Below are 23,347 nucleotides of genomic sequence, written 5' to 3'. Positions count from 1 at the left end.
CAACATTTACCTGCTATGTTGTTGTTATGTTGTGTGAGCGTTGATCTACCTGCTATGTTGTTGTTATGTTGTGTGAGCGTTGCTCTACGTGCTATGTTGTTGTTATGTTGTGTGAGCGTTGCTCTACCTGCTATGTTGTTGTTATGTTGCGTGAGCGTTGCTCTACCTGCTATGTTGTTGTTATGTTGCGTGAGCGTTGCTCTACCACCTATGTTGTTGTTATGTTGCGTGAGCGTTGCTCTACCTGCTATATAGTTGTAGGTTGCCAAGGCGCTGCTGATGAGGGCCATTTCGGGTCTGCCCTTGGTAGCGTTGATCACAGGGTTCATGTTCGGAGAAAGGGTGTCTCTCTCCTCTGCTCCTCCCTTCTCGTTCGTCTTCACCTCCCCAGAGTAGGAGCCAGACTCCCTCCCTCGCTTCTTCTTTCCTGGTGGGACAGCAAACAGGACAATGGGATCAGACAGTTGGCTATGATCCCAGACACACACACTCACACGCTTTTGACGATTTTGCGCCAGCAAAGTCAGGGTGCACATCTGCAACTACTTCACAGAGACAACAACTGAAGGCCACCCAGTATGGGCACTGGTGCCATATTGGGTTATATGATTAAAAGTGAAACATTTTATTTACCGTGAGTACTTCTGGTTAATAGTTTCAGAACATTGTGTTGTCATGTGTAACGTCATACAGCTGTGCTTTTTTTTTTGCAGTTAGTGAACTGGTCATGCGCGTTCACTGAGAAACGCAGGCTGGAAAACAGAGTCATGCACAAACACACACACACACACACACACACACACACACACACACACACACACACACACACACACACAGAGACACACACACATTTGCAACAACACAGGCGCTGCACACACACACTTCCACTCTCTGTGGCTGTGTCCACAGAGTCTCTTTATTCCTCTGTCTGTCTGTGGCAACTGCTACTACAATGATTCACATCTCCAGCATCCTACTCCAGACCGTTCCAACTAACTCTGACTCACCACAGGATTCTGACCCACTACGGGAGCAGACCCATTACAGGGAACAGATTCATTACAGGGATACTGGAAAACATTTCCATACGATTAGTTTTTGATTTAATCTTTTTGAAAGCTGGAAACCTTTTCACATGATCGTACAGTAGATAGTGATTTTTCAGAACATGTAAATGTCACATTTGACCTGGAATTTCCACATCTGACAACAAACATGATATTATTTATCACTGAGTAAGGTAATGTGATGCAGGGTTGTCTGTATATAGGATTCTGGCACAGTAAGCACTCTGTGTTCCCCTCTGTACACATGACTTGGGGTAAGTGTTGATTTGTCACTTAAAACAGTTATGCAATCACTAAAAAGGTGGGATAACAAGTGATTAAATAAACACAGAATGAATAACTAGTCCAGTAATAGCAGCAGGACATGAGCACAAGTTATTGCACTGTACACATATTTACATAGTGAGAATGCACTCTGTGTAGGCGGGTGGCTGTGGGATGATGTGAGCCCAGTTGAGGACGCTCAGCGTAGGAGGTCAACCAGGTCAAGTGTTCAGCTCTGATGGTTTGTGGAGAGAAACTGTCTTTTCGCTTCTAGGTAGGTGGTTCTCTACATTCCCCGATCTGACAGTGAAAGCAAAGCACGTGGCTGGGATGATGAAGGTCCGGTCTTTCCCCCAGCCGCGTTTGAACAGGAAGAAAGGCTGAGGGCCGAGGACACACCAGTCAGGGAGTAAAACAGAGTTAAGAAAGAACATTCTCACATTATTGGCGCTTTCCTGGAGATGTGTTTTGGCCGAGTTAATAGAGATACTGGCAACCTCCAGGGTTATGGTGTGCCGTTGTGAGTGGTCCTGGTGATCCTGGCAGACGGCTCTGATGTGATCCATGACGCATTGTGTCACAGTCCCAACCACTGCTTCTGACTGGTTGATTTGAAGGATGCTTGTTTGTGACAATATACCACAGAAACACCCGAGAGGTTCCATTGGCCTAAGAACCGGTTTTGCAGGCGCCAGAATTTAAGGTGAAAAGGGCCGGGGGAGGGGGGTGGTATTGTCTGATTCAGAGTGGTGCCGCGCCCGCCGACACCTGCTGGGGGCCAACACCGTGGTTGCCACGTTTCAGTGGCGTTTCGACTCCAAGCACCTGCGTCTGTGAACAGCACGGAGAGCTCTGGGTCCCCAGGGAGAGGCAGAGTGTTATCACGCCGGGTGATCAGGACAGACGCTTCCCTGGGGGGTGCGGCGTGCTGTGTCAGGGCCAACGCAAGCGAGAGGAGTGAGGTGAGGTGTGACTTCAGATCACTCGCTGCACATCAATCACCCGCAGCTGTCTGTGGTCTCCTGGCTCTCGGCTTACGTTGACTAACCCAAGCTTGTGAAAGTCGCCACATTCCCCTGTAGTCAGCCTCAATATGGAACAGGCCTGAGCACACTCTGGCCGACAGTAAACTGGGAGAAGAACCGGTCTTCGGTGCAGTGTTAGGTGTTTTTCGTGCAAGGCTTCAGTGGGAACTCAACAGCTTGGCCAGACAGCCAGTGTACAAGGATAAACAGAGATGGACTGGGTCTGACTTACATTTCCCCACTAAGTGGGCTGTGTGTGTGAGCATAAGCATGTGTAGCTGTCAAACACACAAGCCCTCACACACACACACACACAAACCTTAATTTAAGGTTCTGTAAAGTGTGTTGCACACAGTGTTTAAATGTAGTGTAGTCAGAGGTGAACTGCTGACTGAGTAACTAAAACACTCTCCCAGAACTGTTGCATCAACCGATGAATCACTGATCACTGTGGAAGATGGAACATTCATTACAATAAAAACTGCTCAGAGTCTGGTATAACAGTTGATTATTTCCACTTTAATTACGTCGCACTACGGGAACAACCATCATGACAAAGAGAGTACAAGTACAGAGACTCACACAGAGTAACGTCATGACAGATTGTTCTGATTATGCATTGCAAGTTTCAAGCTTATATTCTCTTCCAACAGTACAGATGATGGAAGTAGCATTTGCAGAATGTACATACAAGGAACAGTAGCCACTCTGAGGTGGTCTAAAAATGCAAGGTTACACAAATAGCTCCAGGAAACAGAGAATCATAGAATGTCGGTTGCCCAGACAACCCGGTAAAAGACTGAGATATAACAATCTATAACAGTTACTATATGGGGACTTAAGTTGACTATGCTCTTCCCAATAAGGAATAGAGCTCTGTTCACCTGTAGGATGTAAGTAATAATAACCCCCTGCTGTTCAAGAGCTTCCTCCTAGAGAACAGTTTCTTATCACGGTCTCTGGATGACGAAGAGACAAGCACATATACTGCTCTTCTTTACAATATCAAGAAAGTCTAGAAAAGACATGGTTCCTCCCGCTCTCCTCTTTCTTCTCCTCTCACTATTCCCCCTCCTCTCTTTTCCCTCCATGTTGAACTTCCAGTGACCAGTATGAGGGAGTGTGAGAGCGATGACACCAAATTTAACACACCTGAGACCTTGTAACACTAACGAGTCACATGACACCGGGGAGAGAAAATGGCTAATTGGGCCCAATTTGGACATTCTCACTTAGGGGTGTACTCACTTCTGTTGCCAGCGGTTTAGACATTAATGGCTGTGAGTTATTTTGAGGGGACAGCAAATTATGACTGTTATACAAGCTGTACACTCACTACTTTACATTGTGTCATTTCTTCAGTGTTGTCACATGAAAAGATGTAATCAAATATTTACAAAAATGTGAGGGGTGTACTAACTTTTGTGAGATACTGTATGTATCCTAGATTTTCAGAGGCAGAGGTGGGCAGATGTTAGGAACCTTGTTAGTGTTTAGCATTTGGGTCACCCCCCCCCCCCCGACTCTCTCCCTCCCTCGCTCCCTCACCCTCTCTCTGATATATTGTCCTGGGAACTTTGTGAAATTACATGAGTAACTGATTAAATATAAACAAGGATAGAGGCCCACATTATGATGTGCAATGAACAACACATTCGTGCCGGTTGGCATCTTTCATTCTAAACAGATGCCAACAAAAATGGTTGCAAATGCTGTCTGCAATCCGTCCACGACATGTATTGTCCTGCTACGCTACCAGGAAATATGTTCACCGATCTCTCTTAAAAGAAATATGTTCACCAATCTCTCTTAAAGGAAATATGTTCACCAATCTCTTTTAAAGGAAATATGTTTCGCAGTCTCTTTTAAAAGAAAGGGAAACTGCAGGCGGTTTTGGGGTTAAGTGAGGTTTGTGTGTGTGTGTGTGTGTGTGTGTGTGTGAAAACAGTCACCTGAGAGTACAGAGCCTGAAGCTACGACTGCGGTCCCGTCGGGAGGGGCACCGTCTCCAGCCACGTTTGGGTCCTGGGCATGAGGCACCTGGGGGAGCAACACTGGCACTCTGGGGCCCGCGTCATTCTGAAGCAACTTCTTTGGGACTGGAGAGAAATGTGGAGTGAGAGATGAAGAGAGGGGGGTGAGAGAGAGAGAGAGGGGGGTGAGAGAGAGAAAGACAAAATATGACAGAGGGAGGGATAAAACAAGAAACCAGGCAAGCCTAGTTCAGACGGACTACAATAGAAAATATTGCCCTCTTGAGATTCGAACCTGGATCACCCACATGGAAGGCTGTGTCGCTAACCACTACACAGAGCTCTACGTACGACTGGTGTCAGTATAGCATCTTGTGTCTACGAACAAATCCTCTTTTGCCACTGGCCGTTTTAACAGCTAATTGGCCATTCGTGAATTATATTGTTACAGTTAAGCTGACTAACGTTTCTTATTAAGTTTACCTCCACCACAAATAGCGTCTATGAACTGTTAGCTTTTGCCACTGGCCGTTTGAACAGCTTATTAGCCAGTAATAGGCTTATTAATATCTACTAACTTCCTAGGAATAATCATAAGAACTGAGCAATTTCTAGTGAGTCAGTCAGTTACTCAGTCAGTCAGTCAGTCAGAGACATTCGCTCTTCTAAGCCAGCTCCGCCTACGCGGTCCGGAAAAAGGGGAGTTTGGAGAGAAAATGAAAGGGTCGTATGGAGTGGGATAAGGAGGTGGGCGAGAGGACAAATGTCCCTGTGGTGGTTCACTTCATATTACCCACAGAGTTACGGTCCTCCAACCTCTAACCCCACCCCCTATCCCAGACGTACAAACACGTACCCACAATGCAATGGGGTAATACATTCTTGCCCCCCACACACTTTTTCCCCCGAGCCAACCGTACCACACTCTGACAGTTGTCTGTCTGTCTCTATCGTGAGTGATTTATTACCTATCATGGGGTGATTTATTGCCCCCAAAAACAGTCTGTCTATCTGTCCATCTGCCAACCCTTCAATTTACACTGGCTTGCGCCGCACAACAACCGACAGCAACGCATCAAAAAGTCGTTACTTTTTGCTGATCTCAGCAGTAGCTCGTGAACTAAGTGTAAATGTAATTTGGGGAGAAAAAGGGGGAATTTGAAAGCCCTCTGCATATAAACAGAGCAACCAAATTTCCCGAGACGTTATTTGGCTGCTCTCCAAAAAAAGAGCCAATAAAAGTTCTGGCCCAAACCTCACAAAGCCTTTTCTGGATACCGTGGCCTTGCAGGAGAGGGCTTACGTTCTCTGGAAAGACACAGATCATAAACCTTCTCAGAGACATCGGCTTCATTTAGACTGGTAATATATATGCAGCTCTATGGGCAGGGCTCCCACAGACAGATTTTGATGTGTTAGTTATAAATATCTATAATGTATATTACACTCATAGCAATCAAGGAATATTCAACGTGAGCCCATTTAAAATGCTCTGATGTATTCCTGCCAGTTGCTGTAGCCAGCATCCCTTACACAACTGATACATTTCAATGCAGACACCATTCATATCAACGGTTTGAAAAACTATGTGGAAACTGTGGTTTTGGTGAGCATGGGCCACAAATTAAGATGAATGTCCCAAGGCAATCTTACAGAGAATGAAATCATGACGTAATGACAGGTCATATTTCTTCGTATAGATTTGCACGTAATAATAATAATATTAGACAAAATATTTTTTTTTTTGGGGGGGGGGGGGGGGGACGACAACAACAGTAAATACTTATTAGCTGACAAAAATGCTCTTTCCAGCTCCTTTCCTGCTAAAAATGAAAATCAGGGAGGCGCAAAAATGAAAAGGGAGAGAAATATGATTCTTGTCCTCTCTCTCTGTACCTACCTCCTCCCGCAGTCTGACACACTAATCACCCCCCACCCCCTTACCTCACAGCCCCTCCCCTCGGCCCTGATTACAGGGCACTGATTGGTCCTAATTGGCAGCACATGTGGATTTGGATCACAGCTGGTTGACGGCGTGTGATGATGTAGGCCCTGCTGTCACTTACTGAACAGACACGATCCCACGCCCGCCTACAAACACACACACACACACACTCTACTCCAAATCTCCTAAACTCTGCATACTCACTGAGTCTTCACTGCCATTTACAAAACAGTGATCACGCATCTCAATGCATCTTGCTGAAATACAGGGCCCATGTTGCCATGGAAACTATTTTTTGTATTTACAGAGCTGACCACCAGGAAGTAGCGCATGTTTAAACAAGGTTTGGTTTGTTGTCTGGGAAATAATGGATTGGCTTGGTATGTGTTTAAGAGTTTGTGAATCTGTATTCATGTGTAGGTAGTTTGTGAGTCTGTATGTGTAGGTTGTTCTCCAACTTTCATGTCACCCCACTTTCAAGTGACAGTCATCTTTATTTTTCAAAGTCAGCTTAACTGTCCATTTCGGGTGCATCCCTGTGGGATGTTGTCACTGAAAGCAGTTAGGATAACCAATTACAGTTGCTGTTATTTGTAAAACAATGAGCTCCATCCAGAACACGCCGACAAATGTCTCCAAGCCTGGTTTGAGTTCTAAAGAATTTGATCTGTCATGTGGCCTCGACCTTCACATCCCACCAATGGCCCATAAGATTCTCCTGGTGTGTTTCGGCTTGGGTCGTGCTTGTGTTGCCCATGTTTGTCTCAATTTGTGCAATTTCTCTCTAGGCTTTGTTGCTGCAAAAGTTTTACACCAAAATGAATGTCTTTGTCCTATCCCAACCTGGGCTTTGTCTGAGTCATTGTTTTCCTGCAAGGCAGGAAGGAAATGGGCTGATATCTTTGAGCTGTTTCAGCCAGTGAGTGGTACATCTAGTGATGGCCAGATGAGGCTTCATTACCGTTCTTCAAGCAGCAGGATATTATGCTAGCAGCGCAAACTCAGATTTTCTTTTTCAAAATAAAAGCCATCATTGAAAATACATAAGTCAATAGTTAGTAATCTAGTCTGTACATTTTATGTTTAGTGTCCGTTCCAATATTGTCTGTTCCAATATTGTTTGTTTCTGTTCTTTAAATTGTTGACTAAATTGCCTTATAAATTTCAATGATGGCTCTTTTTGTGATAAAGAAAATCTGAGTGCCACCAGCATAATATCCTGCTGCTAGAATAATGCTAATGAAGCCTCACTTGGCCATCACTATACATCTGAGTGGATTACACACAGAATGGCAGAGAATCTCCGGTTGGACCCACAACTCTCCCCCCCGGCAGAGTTCAACATGCTCGTCAATGTTAGCAAGTTGCCAGGGTACGTGTGTGTGGGGACGCATGTGCAGATGTGTGTGGGGAGGTGGGTGTGGGGACGGGTGGGAACGTGTGTGTGGGGACGTGTGTGTGGGGAAGTGTGTGCAGATGTGTGTGGGGGCGTGTGTTGGAGTATGTGTGTTGGGACGTGTGTTGGAGTATGTGTGTTGGGACGTTTGTTGGGACGTGTGAGGACGTGTGCTGGGACATGTATAGGGATGTGTGTGTGGCGACGTGTGTGCAGATGTGTGTGGGGACGTGTGTTGGGAGACGTGTTTCGGGACGTGTGTGGGGACATGTGTTGGGGGATGTGTGGGGACATGTGTTGGGAAGTATGTAGGGACGTGTGTGGGGACATGTGTTGGGGGATGTGTGGGGACATGTGTTGGGGGACGTGTGTGGGGACATGTGTTGGGGGACGTGTGTGGGGACATGTGTTGGGGGACGTGTGTGGGGAGACGTGTTTTGGGACGTGTGTGGGGACATGTGTTGGGGGACGTGTTTTGGGACGTGTGTGGGGACATGTGTTGGGGGACGTGTGTGGGGACATGTGTTGGGGGACGTGTGTGGGGACATGTGTTGGGAAGTATGTAGGGACGTGTGTGGGAACGTGTGTGCAGATGTGTGTGGGGATGTTTGTTGGGGGACGTGTGTAGGGACGTGTTAGGACGTGTGTAGGGATGTGTGTGGGGGGGACATGTGTGGGGACGTGTGGCTATGGAAAACACTTTATATGGTAATATATTTCCGGTCCTCAATTTGATATTAAAACCAGATTTGTGTGTGTGTGTATGTGTGTGTGTGTGTCAGACAGTGAGAAACACAAAGCACAAATCCGTCCAAGAAGGCTGCCAGCTCTGAAATGACCCAGTCGCAAAAACCTCCAACTTCCCAAAACAGCCATCCAACCTTCTAATCACCCGGCTATTGGTGTAGCAAAACCTCATGTGAGAACCACAGGGAGTGGAAATATGAAGAGAGAGAGGGAGAGAACCAAAAAAAGCCAGGGAGAGAACGAGAGGGAAAGTGAAAGAGAGAGAGAGGTCCTGGTGGTAGGGACCCCAGAGGCAAATAACTACACTAATGCTGTGTGTTAATACTGGCACAGCTCTAGATGGTTTTCACTGGAATCCTGAGTATGGTTGTGTTGGTGCCTGTGTATTAAAAAGAGATAGACAGGACAGAACAGATGTCATTGGTGACCTGTCATAGATGGAGTGTCATAGGTGGAGTGTCACAGGTGGAGTGTCATGGCAACCAGTCATAGGTGGCGTGTCATGTGGACCAGTCTTAGGTGGAGTGTCATGGCGACCAGTCATAGATGAGTGTCATAGGTGGAGTGTCATGGCGACCAGTATTAGGTGGAGTGTCATGGCGACCAGTCATAGATGAGTGTCATATGTGGAGTGTCATGGCAACCAGTCATAGATGAGTGTCATATGTGGAGTGTCATGGCGACCAGTCATTGATGAGTGTCATAGGTGGAGTGTCATGGCGACCAGTCATAGATGAGTGTCATAGGTGGAGTGTCATGGCGACCAGTCATAGGTGGAGTGTCATGGCGACCAGTCATAGATGAGTGTCATATGTGGAGTGTCATGGCAACCAGTCATAGACTAGTGTCATAGGTGGAGTGTCATGGCGACCAGTCATAGATGAGTGTCATAGGTGGAGTGTCATGGCGACCAGTCATAGATCAGTGCCATAGATGAAGTGTCAGTGGTGGAGTGAGTGTTCATATATTCCTCAGTATGTGTCTGCATTAGTGAGGGTGTGTTTTTCAGTATGTATGAGCTTTAAATTATTATATTATTAAGGTCAAATAAAATGTCACATCCTCTTTTAACCCAGACCACTGATTTTTGAGAGGTACAAAGAGCTGCCACAGATCTGTCAGCGAGCCGCCACAAGGTTCAGTATAAGATCTCTCAGTGACACCTGACAGACAGTAAACTGCTAGGCCACCTGCGTGTGCATATTTCATAAGTGAGTGCCGACACTCCTAATTATGTGTACGTATGTACGTACACATGTACATACATACATACATACATACATAGACACACAAACACACAGGTTTTCTGAACAGGGTCATATGAGCTGTAACAGGGCACCAGTGATAATGTAACCTATGGCCCTTTGTAGGTCTAATTAAACCTAGTGTCAGGAGTCGGTTGGCCAAGGAAGAATGCACTTGATTAATTGGACATATAGGGAGTTACATGTACATATAGGGAGTTACATGGACATATAGGGAGTTACATGGACATATAGGGAGTTACATGGACATATAGGGAGTTACATGGACATAAGGAGTTTTGAGAAATATAGGGAGTTACGGGGATATAATAAGGAGTTACGGGAACATATAGGGAGTTATGGGAAATATAGGGAGTTACGGGGACATATAGGGAGTTACGGGGATATATAGGGACTTACAGGGACATATAGGGACTTACAGGGACATACAGGGAGTTACGGGAAATATAGGGAGTTACGGGGACATATAGGGAGTTACATGGACATATAGGGACTTACAGGGATATATAGAGACTTACAGGGACATACAAGGACTTACATGGACATACAGGGGCATAGAGGGACTTACAAGGGACTTATAGGGACATATATCAGTGTCTCCCATAGCTTGTTGCCCCTCCAACCCTGACCCAAAACAGACTGACTTCAGAAGGCATCACTGTGGAGGCCTGAGTAGCTTTGATCCCCACCTGGAAATGAAAGGAGGTGACCTGCAGTTAGAAGGTCTGCCCTTGGACTCATAACTACTGCTAGAAGTACATTCTGGGATAGAGCCAGAGGAGTGCTTACCCTACCCCCAACACACACACACACACACACACACACACACTCTGTTCTAGTGTGCCCCACCCTGGATTTAATTATGAAACATAGTATTTTTTTATTCTCCAAATGCTATAATGGATACCATACCTCCCTAGCTGGTAAGCATAATGCGCACGCACACACACACACACACACACACACACACACACACACACACACACACACACACACACACACACACACACACAGAACAGACCACTAATTGTTCTACTCCACTACAATCATTACTCCTACTCCCTGTTTAGTTATTCTGTACACTACACTTATGAAACATACACACACACACCCACATACAAACACACCCACGCAAACATACTCACTCTTCACTACATCTGAAACGCCCCCTATTCTGAATATAACACACTACTTCCAGGGATTAGGGTGCTATTTCAACCACAACCTGATTCTTCACCCACTATGACCTTCGACCCACCATCCAAACCAAGTGGCCTATCAAAACAGCATCTCGGCCCGGTGGCCAGTTTGTGTTTGGTTGTCTTTTACTGGGCTTGTGTGTGTGTGCGTGTGTGTTTTATTCACCTCATTGGAAATGTGTGTGGGAGCCTGAGGGGAGTGAATCTCTGGTGAGTCAGCACTATCTGATCAGTCCACCCGCCCGCCAGGTCACCCGGGATGTGCCTGAAACAACCCTGTCATCAAACAGCCCCTGGCTCTGCAAACTCTCTCATGTCCGGCCACGTTCGCAATACGTTCCGAACGGCCTTTGCCACTGCTGACGATCATTACTTTCAAGACGGTTGTTGATTGGGCGCAAGCTTTTGGTTGGGCTAAAACCAGGCTGTCATTGGCTGAGACGAGCGGGTGTCTTGTGAAATGTGCATCGTAAAATCATGAATCGTCATCATACTGTCATATTTGTGGTAGATACTAGTCAGACAGACCTACAACAGACATCAAGGCAAAGACAATATGAGGCATGTTCTGTTCCTGGCAAACGCGTATTTTTAGTGCAAGCCGACAGCTGTGTCGTGAATGAGGCGCGCGGGGGGGGGGGGGGGGGTAAAGCTTCGCCGATTCCGAGCTGTGACGTTCCTCATTCCAAAGGGACGCGTGGTTTCCCCACTAATCAATAACAGCTGATCAAATTACCTAGTGAATAATGATCAGCCGGGCCTGCTGTTATCGCATCTTAAGTGTTTACCAGAGTCTGAAATCCTTTACGCTTCCGCACGGCTGTGTTGGTCAGCACTTTGGCCACCACCGTCAGGAACGTTGAGGAGCTTGGATGGTGGGTTTTGCGGGCGGTGCAGGTTTGTGCATTGCCTGCCGACAGAGGTCCGACAGTCAATTCGCCATTAAATGGCCACAGACTCCACAGAGCTTAGATAAGAGGCCGCTAAGACATGAATGAGACATAAATAAACTCCACTATATTGGCCTATTGGGACCAAGGCTTTTATGGAGGTGTGTCTTTGCCTGTTGTATCTTTAGTGAGAGCAGCTGTGAGAGGAAAACTGTACCGGGGACTTAAATGAGCAGGCGCCAACAGCTGAGACATGAATGAGATATGAATCAACTCAACTTAACCTATTGGGACCTGGGGATTTATAAAGCCTTTCAGACGAAGCAGCAAGTCAAACTAATATTAAACTGCACTTTTTTTCAACACACAGTGGTATGGCAACCAGCTGCAGTACAACTGGGAGTTTGCTCAAGAACAAATGTCAAACTAACTGTTTATTGGAAGCAGGAAAACTCAAAATCCTACTGCAGCTGGTTACCTTGACATACATTCAATCAACATAAATGTTTTTACAGTGCAAATTGATCACTGGATTATGTTCAGTTCTAGACTACTACTGACAGAAAATACACTGACCAAACCAGTAACCTTTCCCATTTATTATTATTATTTATTTTATTTATATAGCTCTTTTCAAGAACCCAAAGACACTTTACGAAAAGGAACATGCAACTGAAACAAGCATAAAAAATACAGTGGGAAAACAGAGAGAGAGCGGGATTGGACATGGCTCTGGGTAGGTGATCTTGAAGAGATTTGAGGCTTTGCTGGAAGATGGGGACAGTCTCAGAGTGGTGTTGGGGAGAGAGCTCCAGAGCCTGGGAGCAACCCTGGAGAATGCCCTGTCACCAAAGACTTTGAGCTTAGACCTGGGGATTATGAGGTGGTCTGCAGGTCTGAGTGTGTAGGCTGAAATGGAAAAAGAAGGTCGGGAGGTAGGCAGGGGCGATATTGTTTAGGGCTTTATATGTCAGTTGGAGGATCTTGTAGTCAATGGGTTGGGATATAGGAAGACAGTGTAACTCACAGTGGATGGGGTGAAATGCTGCCGGGACTTGGTGTAGGTGAGTAGTTTGGCCACCGAGAGTTTTTAACCATTTGGAGCTTATGGAGGGATGTAGATCTGATGCCGGTTAGTAGGGAGTAGCAGTAGTCAAGATGGGAGGTTATGAACGAATGTATTAGGGTGTCAGCAGCAGGACGGGACAGGGAAGGTCTGAGTTTGGCGATGTGGCGGAGGTGGAAGAATTAAGATTTTACAGTCTGTTTAATGTGTTGATCAAAGGAGAGTGTATGGACACTGTCATTATGACAATGGCAAAGAAAGTAGAATGCCCATTGAATGCCTGCTTTGCACGTCCTCTCTTTTCACCCATCCATTGCTCATTCTCTCTCTCTCTCTGTCTCTTTCCTATAACCTGGATGGCATCTGGCGCGATCAGACAGAACAAGAAAAACCTCCGGTGACGTTTCAAACCCTGCAGATAGAACTGTGACACAGACCATGTCCCTCTCCACCAATGCCAAGTCTCAGGCCGACTCTTCCTGATCTAATCTCCAAGGTTTCCTGGAGCCTGTCGCCACAGAAAGGGACAAGCTTGGTTAATCATTTCTGTGTTATCATTCATGACTTCACTGAAGTCGGCCTGCTCGGTAAATGCCTGCTACAGGGATTAACTGTCGAGACACGACAAGAGGGAGAGGTGTGCTGAGGCCTTCTGAGTCTTTTTATCCTAACAGGTTCACAATGGTGAAGGAATGGTAACTAACATCTGTGACCCGACCCTGAGGAAATATCTCAGCTCACGTGTCTGTCTGGTCGTACGGGCAGATAGCATTTATATGCAGACCAAAGAATGTGAAAAACCATGCTGCCTTTACAGAAGGCATGGGTCTGCCCACCCAGAGGTGGAGCTTTAATGGTTGCTATGGGCCATGGCAGCCAATCACAAGAACATTTGGCTGTCATCAAACCAGAATAAAAACCAACAATGATTAGCTATATACTATTTGGTTAAAAGAGAGCTTATGTTGACAGTGAGGTGATGAACATCTGCATTTGTTTATGATTCCTCAACGCCTTTTTTGGATTGACCAATCTGTGTCATGCCCCGACCTTCCTGAGCCAAGCTCCTCCCCCACAGCATCATCCCTATTCTAATCTAGTGATTCTATGAGTGAAACATGGTATGACCTAAAAAGGGGCCTACGGAGGACAAGCCCAGAGTAGACTAGACCCTCGCCATCCCACGAATAGCACACAAAGCAGAAATAACATCCTGCGAAACGTAGGCCCGGTCGGTGTCACGGGAGATGACATTAGAGTGACATTAGACGGCTCTCAATGAAAGGAAACCCCTTAGGCCTTAGGGCAGTGTTTCCCAATCCTGGTCCTGGGGACACCAAAGGGGTGCACATTTTAGTTTTCACCCTGGCACTCACACACCTGATTCAAATGCTGCCCTACCACTCACACACTTGACTGACATAATCAACCTATCATCGAGTCTTAAATTAGAATCAGGTGAATGAGTGTACTCCTTGGGGTCCCCAGGACCAGGATTGGGAAACACTGCCTTAGGGACAATGACTTGACCCAAGTTGTATGTATTGATGGGCTTCTTATTTGACAGTGTGGATGTGTTTGTACTTCACAGGAAGCTGCAGATGAGACTTCTACCTTATTAGGCCAAGATATGCATTGGAGGGGAATATTCGTTCCATGCACACCTTAGCAAAAACCTTTTAAAGACTTCGCAAAGCAAACATAAGGTTACTTATTTGGAGCCGCTCAGTCAGTCCCTCCTTGTTTGGACCTGTTTGGTTCTTAGTGATTACACCCCCAAGGTAAACTGAGGTATAACAATTAGTACAGTCCAAGTTGTCTCATCCACCTCCTGGCATTAGGCGAGCAGGCTGGATAAACACTGTCCCAAACGATGTGGGCAGATTCTCCCTCATTCAACTCCTACACAATGACGTGCCCCTAGCCACAACACGTACTGAATCAGCCATGTTTACTGTTCTGTGTGTGTGTGTGTGTGCGTGCGTGTGTGTTTTAGGTCTAACTATACACTATATATAAAATCAGAAAGAATTGGACTCATGGGGACCTTGAGGTCCCCATGAGGCAAAAGTCAATTTCCGGCTCAGGGTTTAGGTTTTAGGGTCAAACTTACAATTCATTTTAGAGTTAGAATTGGGGTTTCTTTAAGGTCCAGGCGTTGTTGGTTAAGTTTAGGGTTAAGGTTAGGTATTACATCTAGGTAAAGTTTAGCCATAAATGTAACTTTATTGAGGTTAGGGTTAGGTAAAGGTTATGGTTAGGTTTAGGGTTAAGATTAGGGCAAGAGAGCATGCATATTCTATTTTCTGGTCCCCATGAAGATAGCCATACAAACTTGTGTGTGTGTGTATGTACATGTCTGCATATAAAATGTGATCATTCCTGTTTCCAGTCCTACAATATTAGTGTCTTATGAGCCCCAGGATATGAGGATGTATGACAGTGTTTCTCTACTGGTACTCAACTGCCTTCATGTTACTCTACTGGTACTCAACTGCCTTCATGTTACTCTACTGGTACTCTACCCTTTCCATGCAACTCTACTGTTATTCTATTGACACTTCACTGTCAGTCTATTGTCTGTATGTAACACAGTTTTAACACTGTTCCTTCACTCAATTAACTCTATTATATGAGGCGACTCCTAAAATAGACACGCTTCGCTAACAGCTGGTTAATATTAAAGGGGGTAGGCGAGGAGGGGAGCATATAAGGAATGACTGAGTCAAGCTCCATCACATCCTCCTCGCTCCTCCTCCACCGATTACACTGTAGAACGTTCATAGCATGTATGGGTGCCCAGACAGACTCACACAATACACACGCATTTGGAGAATAACACAAACACAACTCCTTCTGTGTGTGTGTGTGACTAAGTGAAGAGGTTGGCAAGAACGCGCTTAGCTGAGAAGGTCCACTTGGCTCACAGCCTCCCAATGTCCTGCTTTAGACCCATATGTGGTCTGTCTCTCCTACGGCCTTAGAAACCAGCGTGCATCATGGTCCAGGAGAAGGAGGGTGAGGAAGAGGAGAGAGATAAAAAGGGAAAGGGGGAGGAGAGAGAGAGAAAGGGGAAGAGAGACGGAGGGAAACATAATACGTCATGTTTACAAAAAAAGAATGCATGCAGCCAGACCAGTCCCTCCATAACAACCAGTAGTAAAGATGTCAGTCCCTCCATAACAACCAGTAGTAAAGATGTCAGTCCCTCCATAACAACCAGTAGTAAAGATGTCAGTCCCTCCATAACAACCAGTAGGAAAGATGTCAGTCCCTCCATAACAACCAGTAGTAAAGATGTCAGTCCATCCATAACAACCAGTAGTAAAGATGTCAGTCCCTCCATAACAACCAGTAGTAAAGATGTCAGTCCCTCCATAACAACCAGTAGTAAAGATGTCAGTCCCTCCATAACAACCAGTAGTAAAGATGTCAGTCTCTCCATAACAACCAGTGGTAAAGATGTCAGTCCCTCCATAACAACCAGTAGTAAAGATGTCAGTCCCTCCATAACAACCAGTGGTAAAGATGTCAGTCCCTCCATAACAACCAGTAGTAAAGATGTCAGTCTCTCCATAACAACCAGTGGTAAAGATGTCAGTCCCTCCATAACAACCAGTAGTAAGGACGTCAGTCCCCCATAACAAGCTCTCAGTGACCATTGTGATATCTTCATTACACACAACACATTGGGAATCAAGGCTTCCGAGTTGGGGCAGCTGGGAATGCCTTGAAGAATTCCTGAATCCTAGGCCGAGGCATTCCCAAAAAGGAATTTCTATGGAATTCCCATTCACATTCCAGCAGTCTATTAAATAATTCTGACATCAGTCAAAGAGGATGACAATACAGAAACCACACACCATACATAGGAGAGAAGTGGAATTCGGCCAATGTTTTCTTAAAAGTTTGGAAAACCCCACTTGATCCATTCAAAGGGGATATCTGTCTGGCTTGAAAATGATCAATCATCTCTAGGCTATGTGTTTTGGTTGTGTGAGGCTTGGCACGAGACATGAAACAAGAAAGGGAAAGGAGCAACAGAGTGCTGACAGAAATGGAGAGTTCAAGTTTATTTGTCATTACCCATTAACAACAGCGGTATTGGCAATGAAATTCCAGGTTTCCAAAAAACTCCCTGAGCAGTGCAGGCATAAGTAATACAATACAAATAATATATAGGTCTATCCTCTAACCAACTGATAGAAAGGCTTTACCAATCAATGACAAGTGAGAACCAAAATGGACATTCATGGCACCCAGTTTCCACCATCCCTGTCAATTAGCCCTGGGTAACACAATGGTGAGCCAGACCTATCATCTACACCCTGAGGTTCAGGGCATCTTCCTGACAAACGCAATAACCTTGTAACTGTTAACATTTTGTCATTTGTGACATATCAACATATCATATCAAGTGCTTATTTTTTTGCCTGCAGTTAAGCTAAAAACTCAAGCTTGAAATGGAATGGAAAGTCATTTCTGGACGCTAGTTTGGACAATCACTGGCATTGCTACCCAAACATCTGCACACTGATTAGCTTTGGCTAGCTAGCCATACACTAAAAGAAGGGTAGAATTTGGCTAGCACTACTGAACTGATAGCACTGTAGCAACATAAGGTAGTTGGCTTGTAGTTCTAGGCTAACGGACAAAGAATGTGTCTCAAAGCACACTTAATTCTCTCTAAAGTGCACTATTTCGAGCAAGGGAATCCTCTGGCTAAGAAGTACCGCACTAATCAAGGGAGTAGAGACGCTTGGGGCGTATAGCCAGAGAGCTAGAAAGGTCTGGATTCACACTTGCTAAGCAAACACTCAGCGGAGGTCTAGCTTTGGCTTACGGCTGATGGGCGCCATTATACCCAGCAATCAAAAAGAAACATTGAACAAGGGGAGATGACACCGCAGAAGTCTAGTGTGAGTTTGACCTGAAAAATCCCTTCATGTAGGAGAGACTGAGAGTTGGAGGGAGGTTAGGGGAGGAGGAAAGAGCTGCATGGGGAAAAACAACTCAGAGAGAGAAGTGAGAATGGGTATATCTGCCAATTACATATTTGAGAAATGGGCAGAAGGAGTAGGAGGACAGGGGAAAGGAAAGCCAAGGGCAGAAAAAGAGGTGGAGAGGCAGTGAGAAGTTTGGAGAGAGTGTGGGAGGTTGGCTCCAGTAGAATGTGCCGTAGCTTTGTCAACTAGCTCAATTGTTTTTCTGACAGTAACATAGCAACACGGAACCGGAGCTTGCGCCAGAGTCAGACTCCTCCCCCATTGTTCTTTCCTCAAATTTTTTTTACTACCTTCAGAAGTAAAATCTGAGAAGGTATGACCCAGTTTTCTCAGAGAGACAACTTGCAAACCGCTCACACAACAGTACAGCAGAAACACAGCGCCCGGGCTCTCACATCAGGCCCCGCAACAGCATGAGTCCAAGCCCATCTCCACTCGAAAGGTCTGTCCCTCCCCACTGCCTGCCTACGACCATCGGAGCCAACACCTCCACAAGACTGACCCGTCGAGAGAGACGTTCTCTCATTAAGAGGTAGAGGTTACTGAGTTAATTGAGCACCCTCTCACCCCAAAACAGGCTCTGTTCACACCCTCCTCACACTGCAAACTCCTAACTTTGGCGAAATACACTAAGGCGGCCTGTGTGTCTAAAGTGTGTGTAGTACTACTCAGTCTGCAACATCTCTGGGGTGGTGGCACGGATACCCAGAATGCTTGCCATGGGGAGGACGTCGCCACGAAGACCGTAGTGATTTCATCACATTCACAGAACTGCGTAAATGCTCCAAGAATGTTCCAGGTTTCTTTACAGTTTAATCTAGGTCTCAATATCAGGGAGTTGACAGATTTAGAGCAAGTTGTAATTGACCTCCAATGACAGTAGCCAGTCGCTTTCATCATGGCACCCACTCTCGAGGTCTAAAAGAAAATCATATGGGACCTGGCCAACAAGACATCTACGTTTAAGAGATTGACACAATAAATGACAGATTACAGGCAGTAGCAATAAACGTGTGCGGTACGCTAGGCCCTACCTGAAAAAAGAGCAAAGGTGTGTTGATGCACAATTCAGAATACTATGTGTCCTAATCTATATGAGGCCTGCCATTTATTCACCAAATACAACCAGTGGAGGAGGTTGAAAAGAATCATTGAAGCTAATCGAAGACCTGCTGGGCTGACACTTAAATCACATGACGTCAACCAAAAGAGTCGGAGAACCCAGGATTTGTTGACCTTTGTTGACAAAAAGTCACGGTAGATTAACCCACGGTAGAGTAACCCGCTATAGAGTAACCCGCTATAGAGTAACCCACTATAGAGCAACCCACTATAGAGTAACCCACTATAGAGTAACCCACTATAGAGTAACCCGCTATAGAGTAACCCGCTATAGAGTAACCCGCTATAGAGTAACCCACTATAGAGCAACCCACTATAGAGTAACCCACTATAGAGTAACCCACTATAGAGTAACCCACTATAGAGTAACCCACTATAGAGTAACCAAATATAGAGTAACCCGCTGTAGAGTAACCAAATATAGAGTAACCCGCTATAGAGTAACCCGCAATAGAGTAACCCACTATAGAGTAACCCACTATAGAGTAACCCACTATAGAGTAACGATATGCTGCATTTGCCTCTGTCAATTAAAAGACTAACAATGGAAATCATGAATGAATCATGAACTTTAATATGATTTGTCAAATTAACATATTTCTACTTGACCTGGCAAGATAAAATTAGTTATTTTGACTTAATAGCAAAACATGTTTTATCGTGTAGAGAAAGAGAGAACAGGAACAAGCGAGAGAGATACTGTCCAGACCCACACACCCACATAGTTATTCCTCTTAATAGCAAGGAACTGTCCAATATGTCTTCCACTATTACACAGATCCTAGAAGACCAGCAGAGCTTGGAGACGCTGGCCAGACCCAGTAAAAACGACTACCGCCTGTCCTGGCGGTAAACCGCTAGGTGCGTCGTGTTGTACAACCCAGGAAACCAACACTAACCCAGGCCAGCTAAGAGGTGTGATTAACAAAGACCAGTGCATCCTGGTTTTACATTTTATCCCTGTTACAAATTGGTTAGTTTACATTAGACAGATTATATCTCTGTGAGAAATAGGTAAGTTCACATCACATATACTACTACTCTGTTACAAAGTGGTCAGTTTACATAAGAGATTATATCCTGGTTACAAATTGGTTGGATTACATTACATCGTTTGTCCTGACCCAGCGAATTACAAAAACCTTATGGCCTAATGACATTCATTATTACATAAATAAATACTACAGTCTTTGGCGGTCGTGCAATGGTGTCGTCATGGTTTCCGTGCGTTGACGGCGATGCTGCTGTGGGATGGATCAGATTACAGGACAGGAAACAGATGGCCCCAGGCCAATGGAGGCCAACGAGGGTCGCACCACTCCTCTGTCGCTCACTCCTGCCATCTCTCCTTCTCACTCTCTCCTCACTGTTTCATCCATTCTTTCCATCTCTCACTCCCCCTGTCCTCAGCCTCCCTCGTCTCTCCTTCTATCACCGCTCTTTCTCCGTGAAAATTACAAACGATGCAATCGTTGGCGTTTTGGAGGCCTGGCACAGTGGGGCTCCTGGCACCAGATGAGAGTGGCAGAGTTGGGTTGAAGGGATCCTTAAATAACATTACGTTGCCCAGAGCCCGGGCCGGGCCCCACACAGCCATCTGCAGGAGACCTGAGATTCTTAGACCTCAAGGACTGAAATAAAGCACAGAGGCAAGACGAACACAGCCGGTGAGTGTTAAGCTACATAAAGGACCATTGCGGTTCATCAGAGAGCTGGATGGAAGAATAATTCAAGGAAACGCAATCAAGATTATCCTGAAAAATTATTTTAAAAAAGACCAGACAAGTGGCTGCAGCAATTTACTGCTTCATTCAGAACACCCCGGGTTGTAAACTCTGCTCCAGCATCATTAAGGGTGTCTGCTAATTTCTTTAAAACCTGAAATATGGGAGCAATAAAACTACTGCACTGACACAACACAAAACACATGTTTTCATTATGTACACTGTGTGTGTGTGTGTGTGTGTGTGCAACCTGTCTAACTGTAGCAACTTCCAAAGGAAATCTCGATGGCCAAACAGAAAAAGAACAGTCCAATTAACAACAGGCTCTAGACCTGACCTTTGTTATTCACTTGATTAAACAGCTTCTGTTTTGAACGGATTCCCAAGTTTCTGACAGTCAGAGAGAAGAATGGCGTGCATTAGATTGTCCCAACATGTGTCAGAGCCTTTATGAGACTGTTGTTCCGTAATTATCAGCCAATAACTGTTAGGCATTAAAGAGACAGCGACGTCGTCATGGTAACAGGCTATACTTAGGACGCTAATCGGTCCAACTGAAGGTTATTTTAAAATCAGACAATCGTAAAAATACAACGTTCAAGTAATAATTTTCTCTTTCATTCATACTTTCTTTTCATCTCTTTCTCTTTCATTCTTTCTACAATTGTTATTTTCTCTCTCTCTCTCTACCGTTATTTCTTTCTTTTCATCTCTCCACATGTTTCTGGGAACACAGCGATCCATCGCTTCTCAGAAAAATGTAGTTTAATGAGGGTGAGGAGAGATGAAGGGAAGGAGGGAAGGGAGGGGCCCATAATAATATACCATAATCTTTGTACCAGGCCTGATCAGTTAAACCACTATGAGCTTTGTACCAGGCCTGATCAGTTAAACCACTATGAGCTTTGTACCAGGCCTGATCAGTTAAACCACTATGAGCTTTGTACCAGGCCTGGTCAGTTAAACCACTATGAGCTTTGTACCAGGCCTGGTCAGTTATACCACTTATAATCTTTGTACCAGGTCTGATCAGTTAAACCACTATGAGCTTTGTACCAGGCCTGGTCAGTTAAACCACTATGAGCTTTGTACCAGGCCTGGTCAGTTAAACCACTATGAGCTTTGTACCAGGCCTGGTCAGTTAAACCACTATGAGCTTTGTACCAGGCCTGGTCAGTTAAACCACCATAATCTTTGTACCAGGCCTGGTCAGTTATACCACTTATAATCTTTGTACCAGGCCTGGTTAGTTATACCACTTATAATCTTTGTACCAGGCCTGATCAGTTAAACCACCATAATCTTTATACCAGGCCTGTTCATTTAAACCACTGTAATCTTTGTACCAGGCCTGATCAGTTAAACCACTATGAGCTTTGTACCAGGCCTGATCAGTTATAAACCATCATAAGCTTTGTATCAAGCCTAATCTTCACCTTACAGTCAGTCTGACACTTGGTGTGCTAACACACACACACACACACACACACACACACACACACAAACTAATATGGAAAAACCAGCGCATGACATCATAACATGGAGTCTCACACCTATGTACACCTGTGAAAAACAGAAACCCAAGCACACACACCAACCAACACCCTCAAACCCACACAGGGTCCTGTCTCCCAGCCTGTGTGGGGCCAAACTAATAAGAACCTAGATCACTGAAGGAACTGTGCCTGAAACTGCCAGCATTACAACGTAGACACACACACACACACACACACACACACACACACTACCCTGCAGACGTGCACCCAACACACTATACCCCTGTGCCTGCTGCCAAAGAAACACTTCAATGGTTTTATTCTGCAAGCCTTTTTATAAGGCCTCTAGAACCCGCGCCGCCCGGCTAAATTACTTCTCTCGTACAAGACCCTCTGTTCCGCCCAAACAGCCTCACACTCCTCCTTCAATGTGTGTCTGTTAATGGTGTCTGTGTGTGTGTGTGTGTGTGTCTGTGTGTGTGTCCAGGTGTTTCACTGCAGATGTACTTCAATGTGTGTCTGTCAATGGGGTGTGTGTGTGTATCTGTGTGTGTGTGTGTGTATGTGTGTGTGTACTTCACTGTCGGGTTAGTAAAACGTCAATATATTGGCTTCTCTATTTATGTTTTATTTTTGTTTTAAACTTGTTTGTGCGCAGGTAGCTCTCTGTGTGTGTGTGTGTGTGTAGCAGAGCTTACGCCATCCCCTCCATCACGCATCCAGGCAATGTCTAGAGCTAGGGTCAGAATGGGCTTAGGGAGAACTTCGAGATGTGACCGCCACAAAACCCCCTGCCAGAAAAGCTGTAGATCCTAAAAATTCCTATTCTGAAATCCTCTCTGAAGTAGGAAACAACCTTCAGGAGGAGCCCAGAGGAAAATCATCCAGTCTGGGAAAAGCAGGAGGTAGTTTGAAGAATACGCCTTTCAGGTGAAATATGTGTACTCCCCACCATTTGCACATTTGACTGTAAATCACATTCGATAAAAGTGTCTGGTAAAAGTCTACTACATCATTACAGTGTTATACATTATTTAACTGTCACGTTACAATGGGCTATTAGTCAACTTATGACCTAGATAGGAAACAGGACTGTGGGGTTAGGGGCCAACGTATGATCTGGATATGAAACAGGACAGTGGGGTTAGGGGCCAATGTATGA

General features: G+C 45.3%; 1 protein-coding gene across 5 annotated transcripts in view; it reads right to left on the bottom strand.

The window, feature by feature from the left end:
- LOC105021690 (protein eva-1 homolog A) overlaps positions 1–23,347 on the bottom strand; it is an 82,762-nt gene that overhangs the window by 4,351 nt on the left and 55,064 nt on the right. For all 5 annotated transcript variants that reach the window (XM_013137229.4, XM_034297114.1, XM_020053728.3 and 2 more), the window contains 2 exons: positions 4,309–4,455; positions 245–427 (listed from right to left, as the gene is read on the bottom strand). In XM_013137229.4, coding sequence (XP_012992683.3) covers positions 245–427; positions 4,309–4,455 — 330 coding nt within the window. The remainder of the gene's footprint in view (positions 1–244; positions 428–4,308; positions 4,456–23,347) is intronic.

This window comes from Esox lucius, chromosome 14, assembly GCF_011004845.1.
Source record: "Esox lucius isolate fEsoLuc1 chromosome 14, fEsoLuc1.pri, whole genome shotgun sequence".
In the NCBI taxonomy this organism is placed as follows: Eukaryota; Metazoa; Chordata; class Actinopteri; order Esociformes; family Esocidae; genus Esox; species Esox lucius.
The sequence above is the reverse complement of the archived record's forward strand: the minus strand, read 5'-3'. Positions and strand labels throughout refer to the sequence as shown.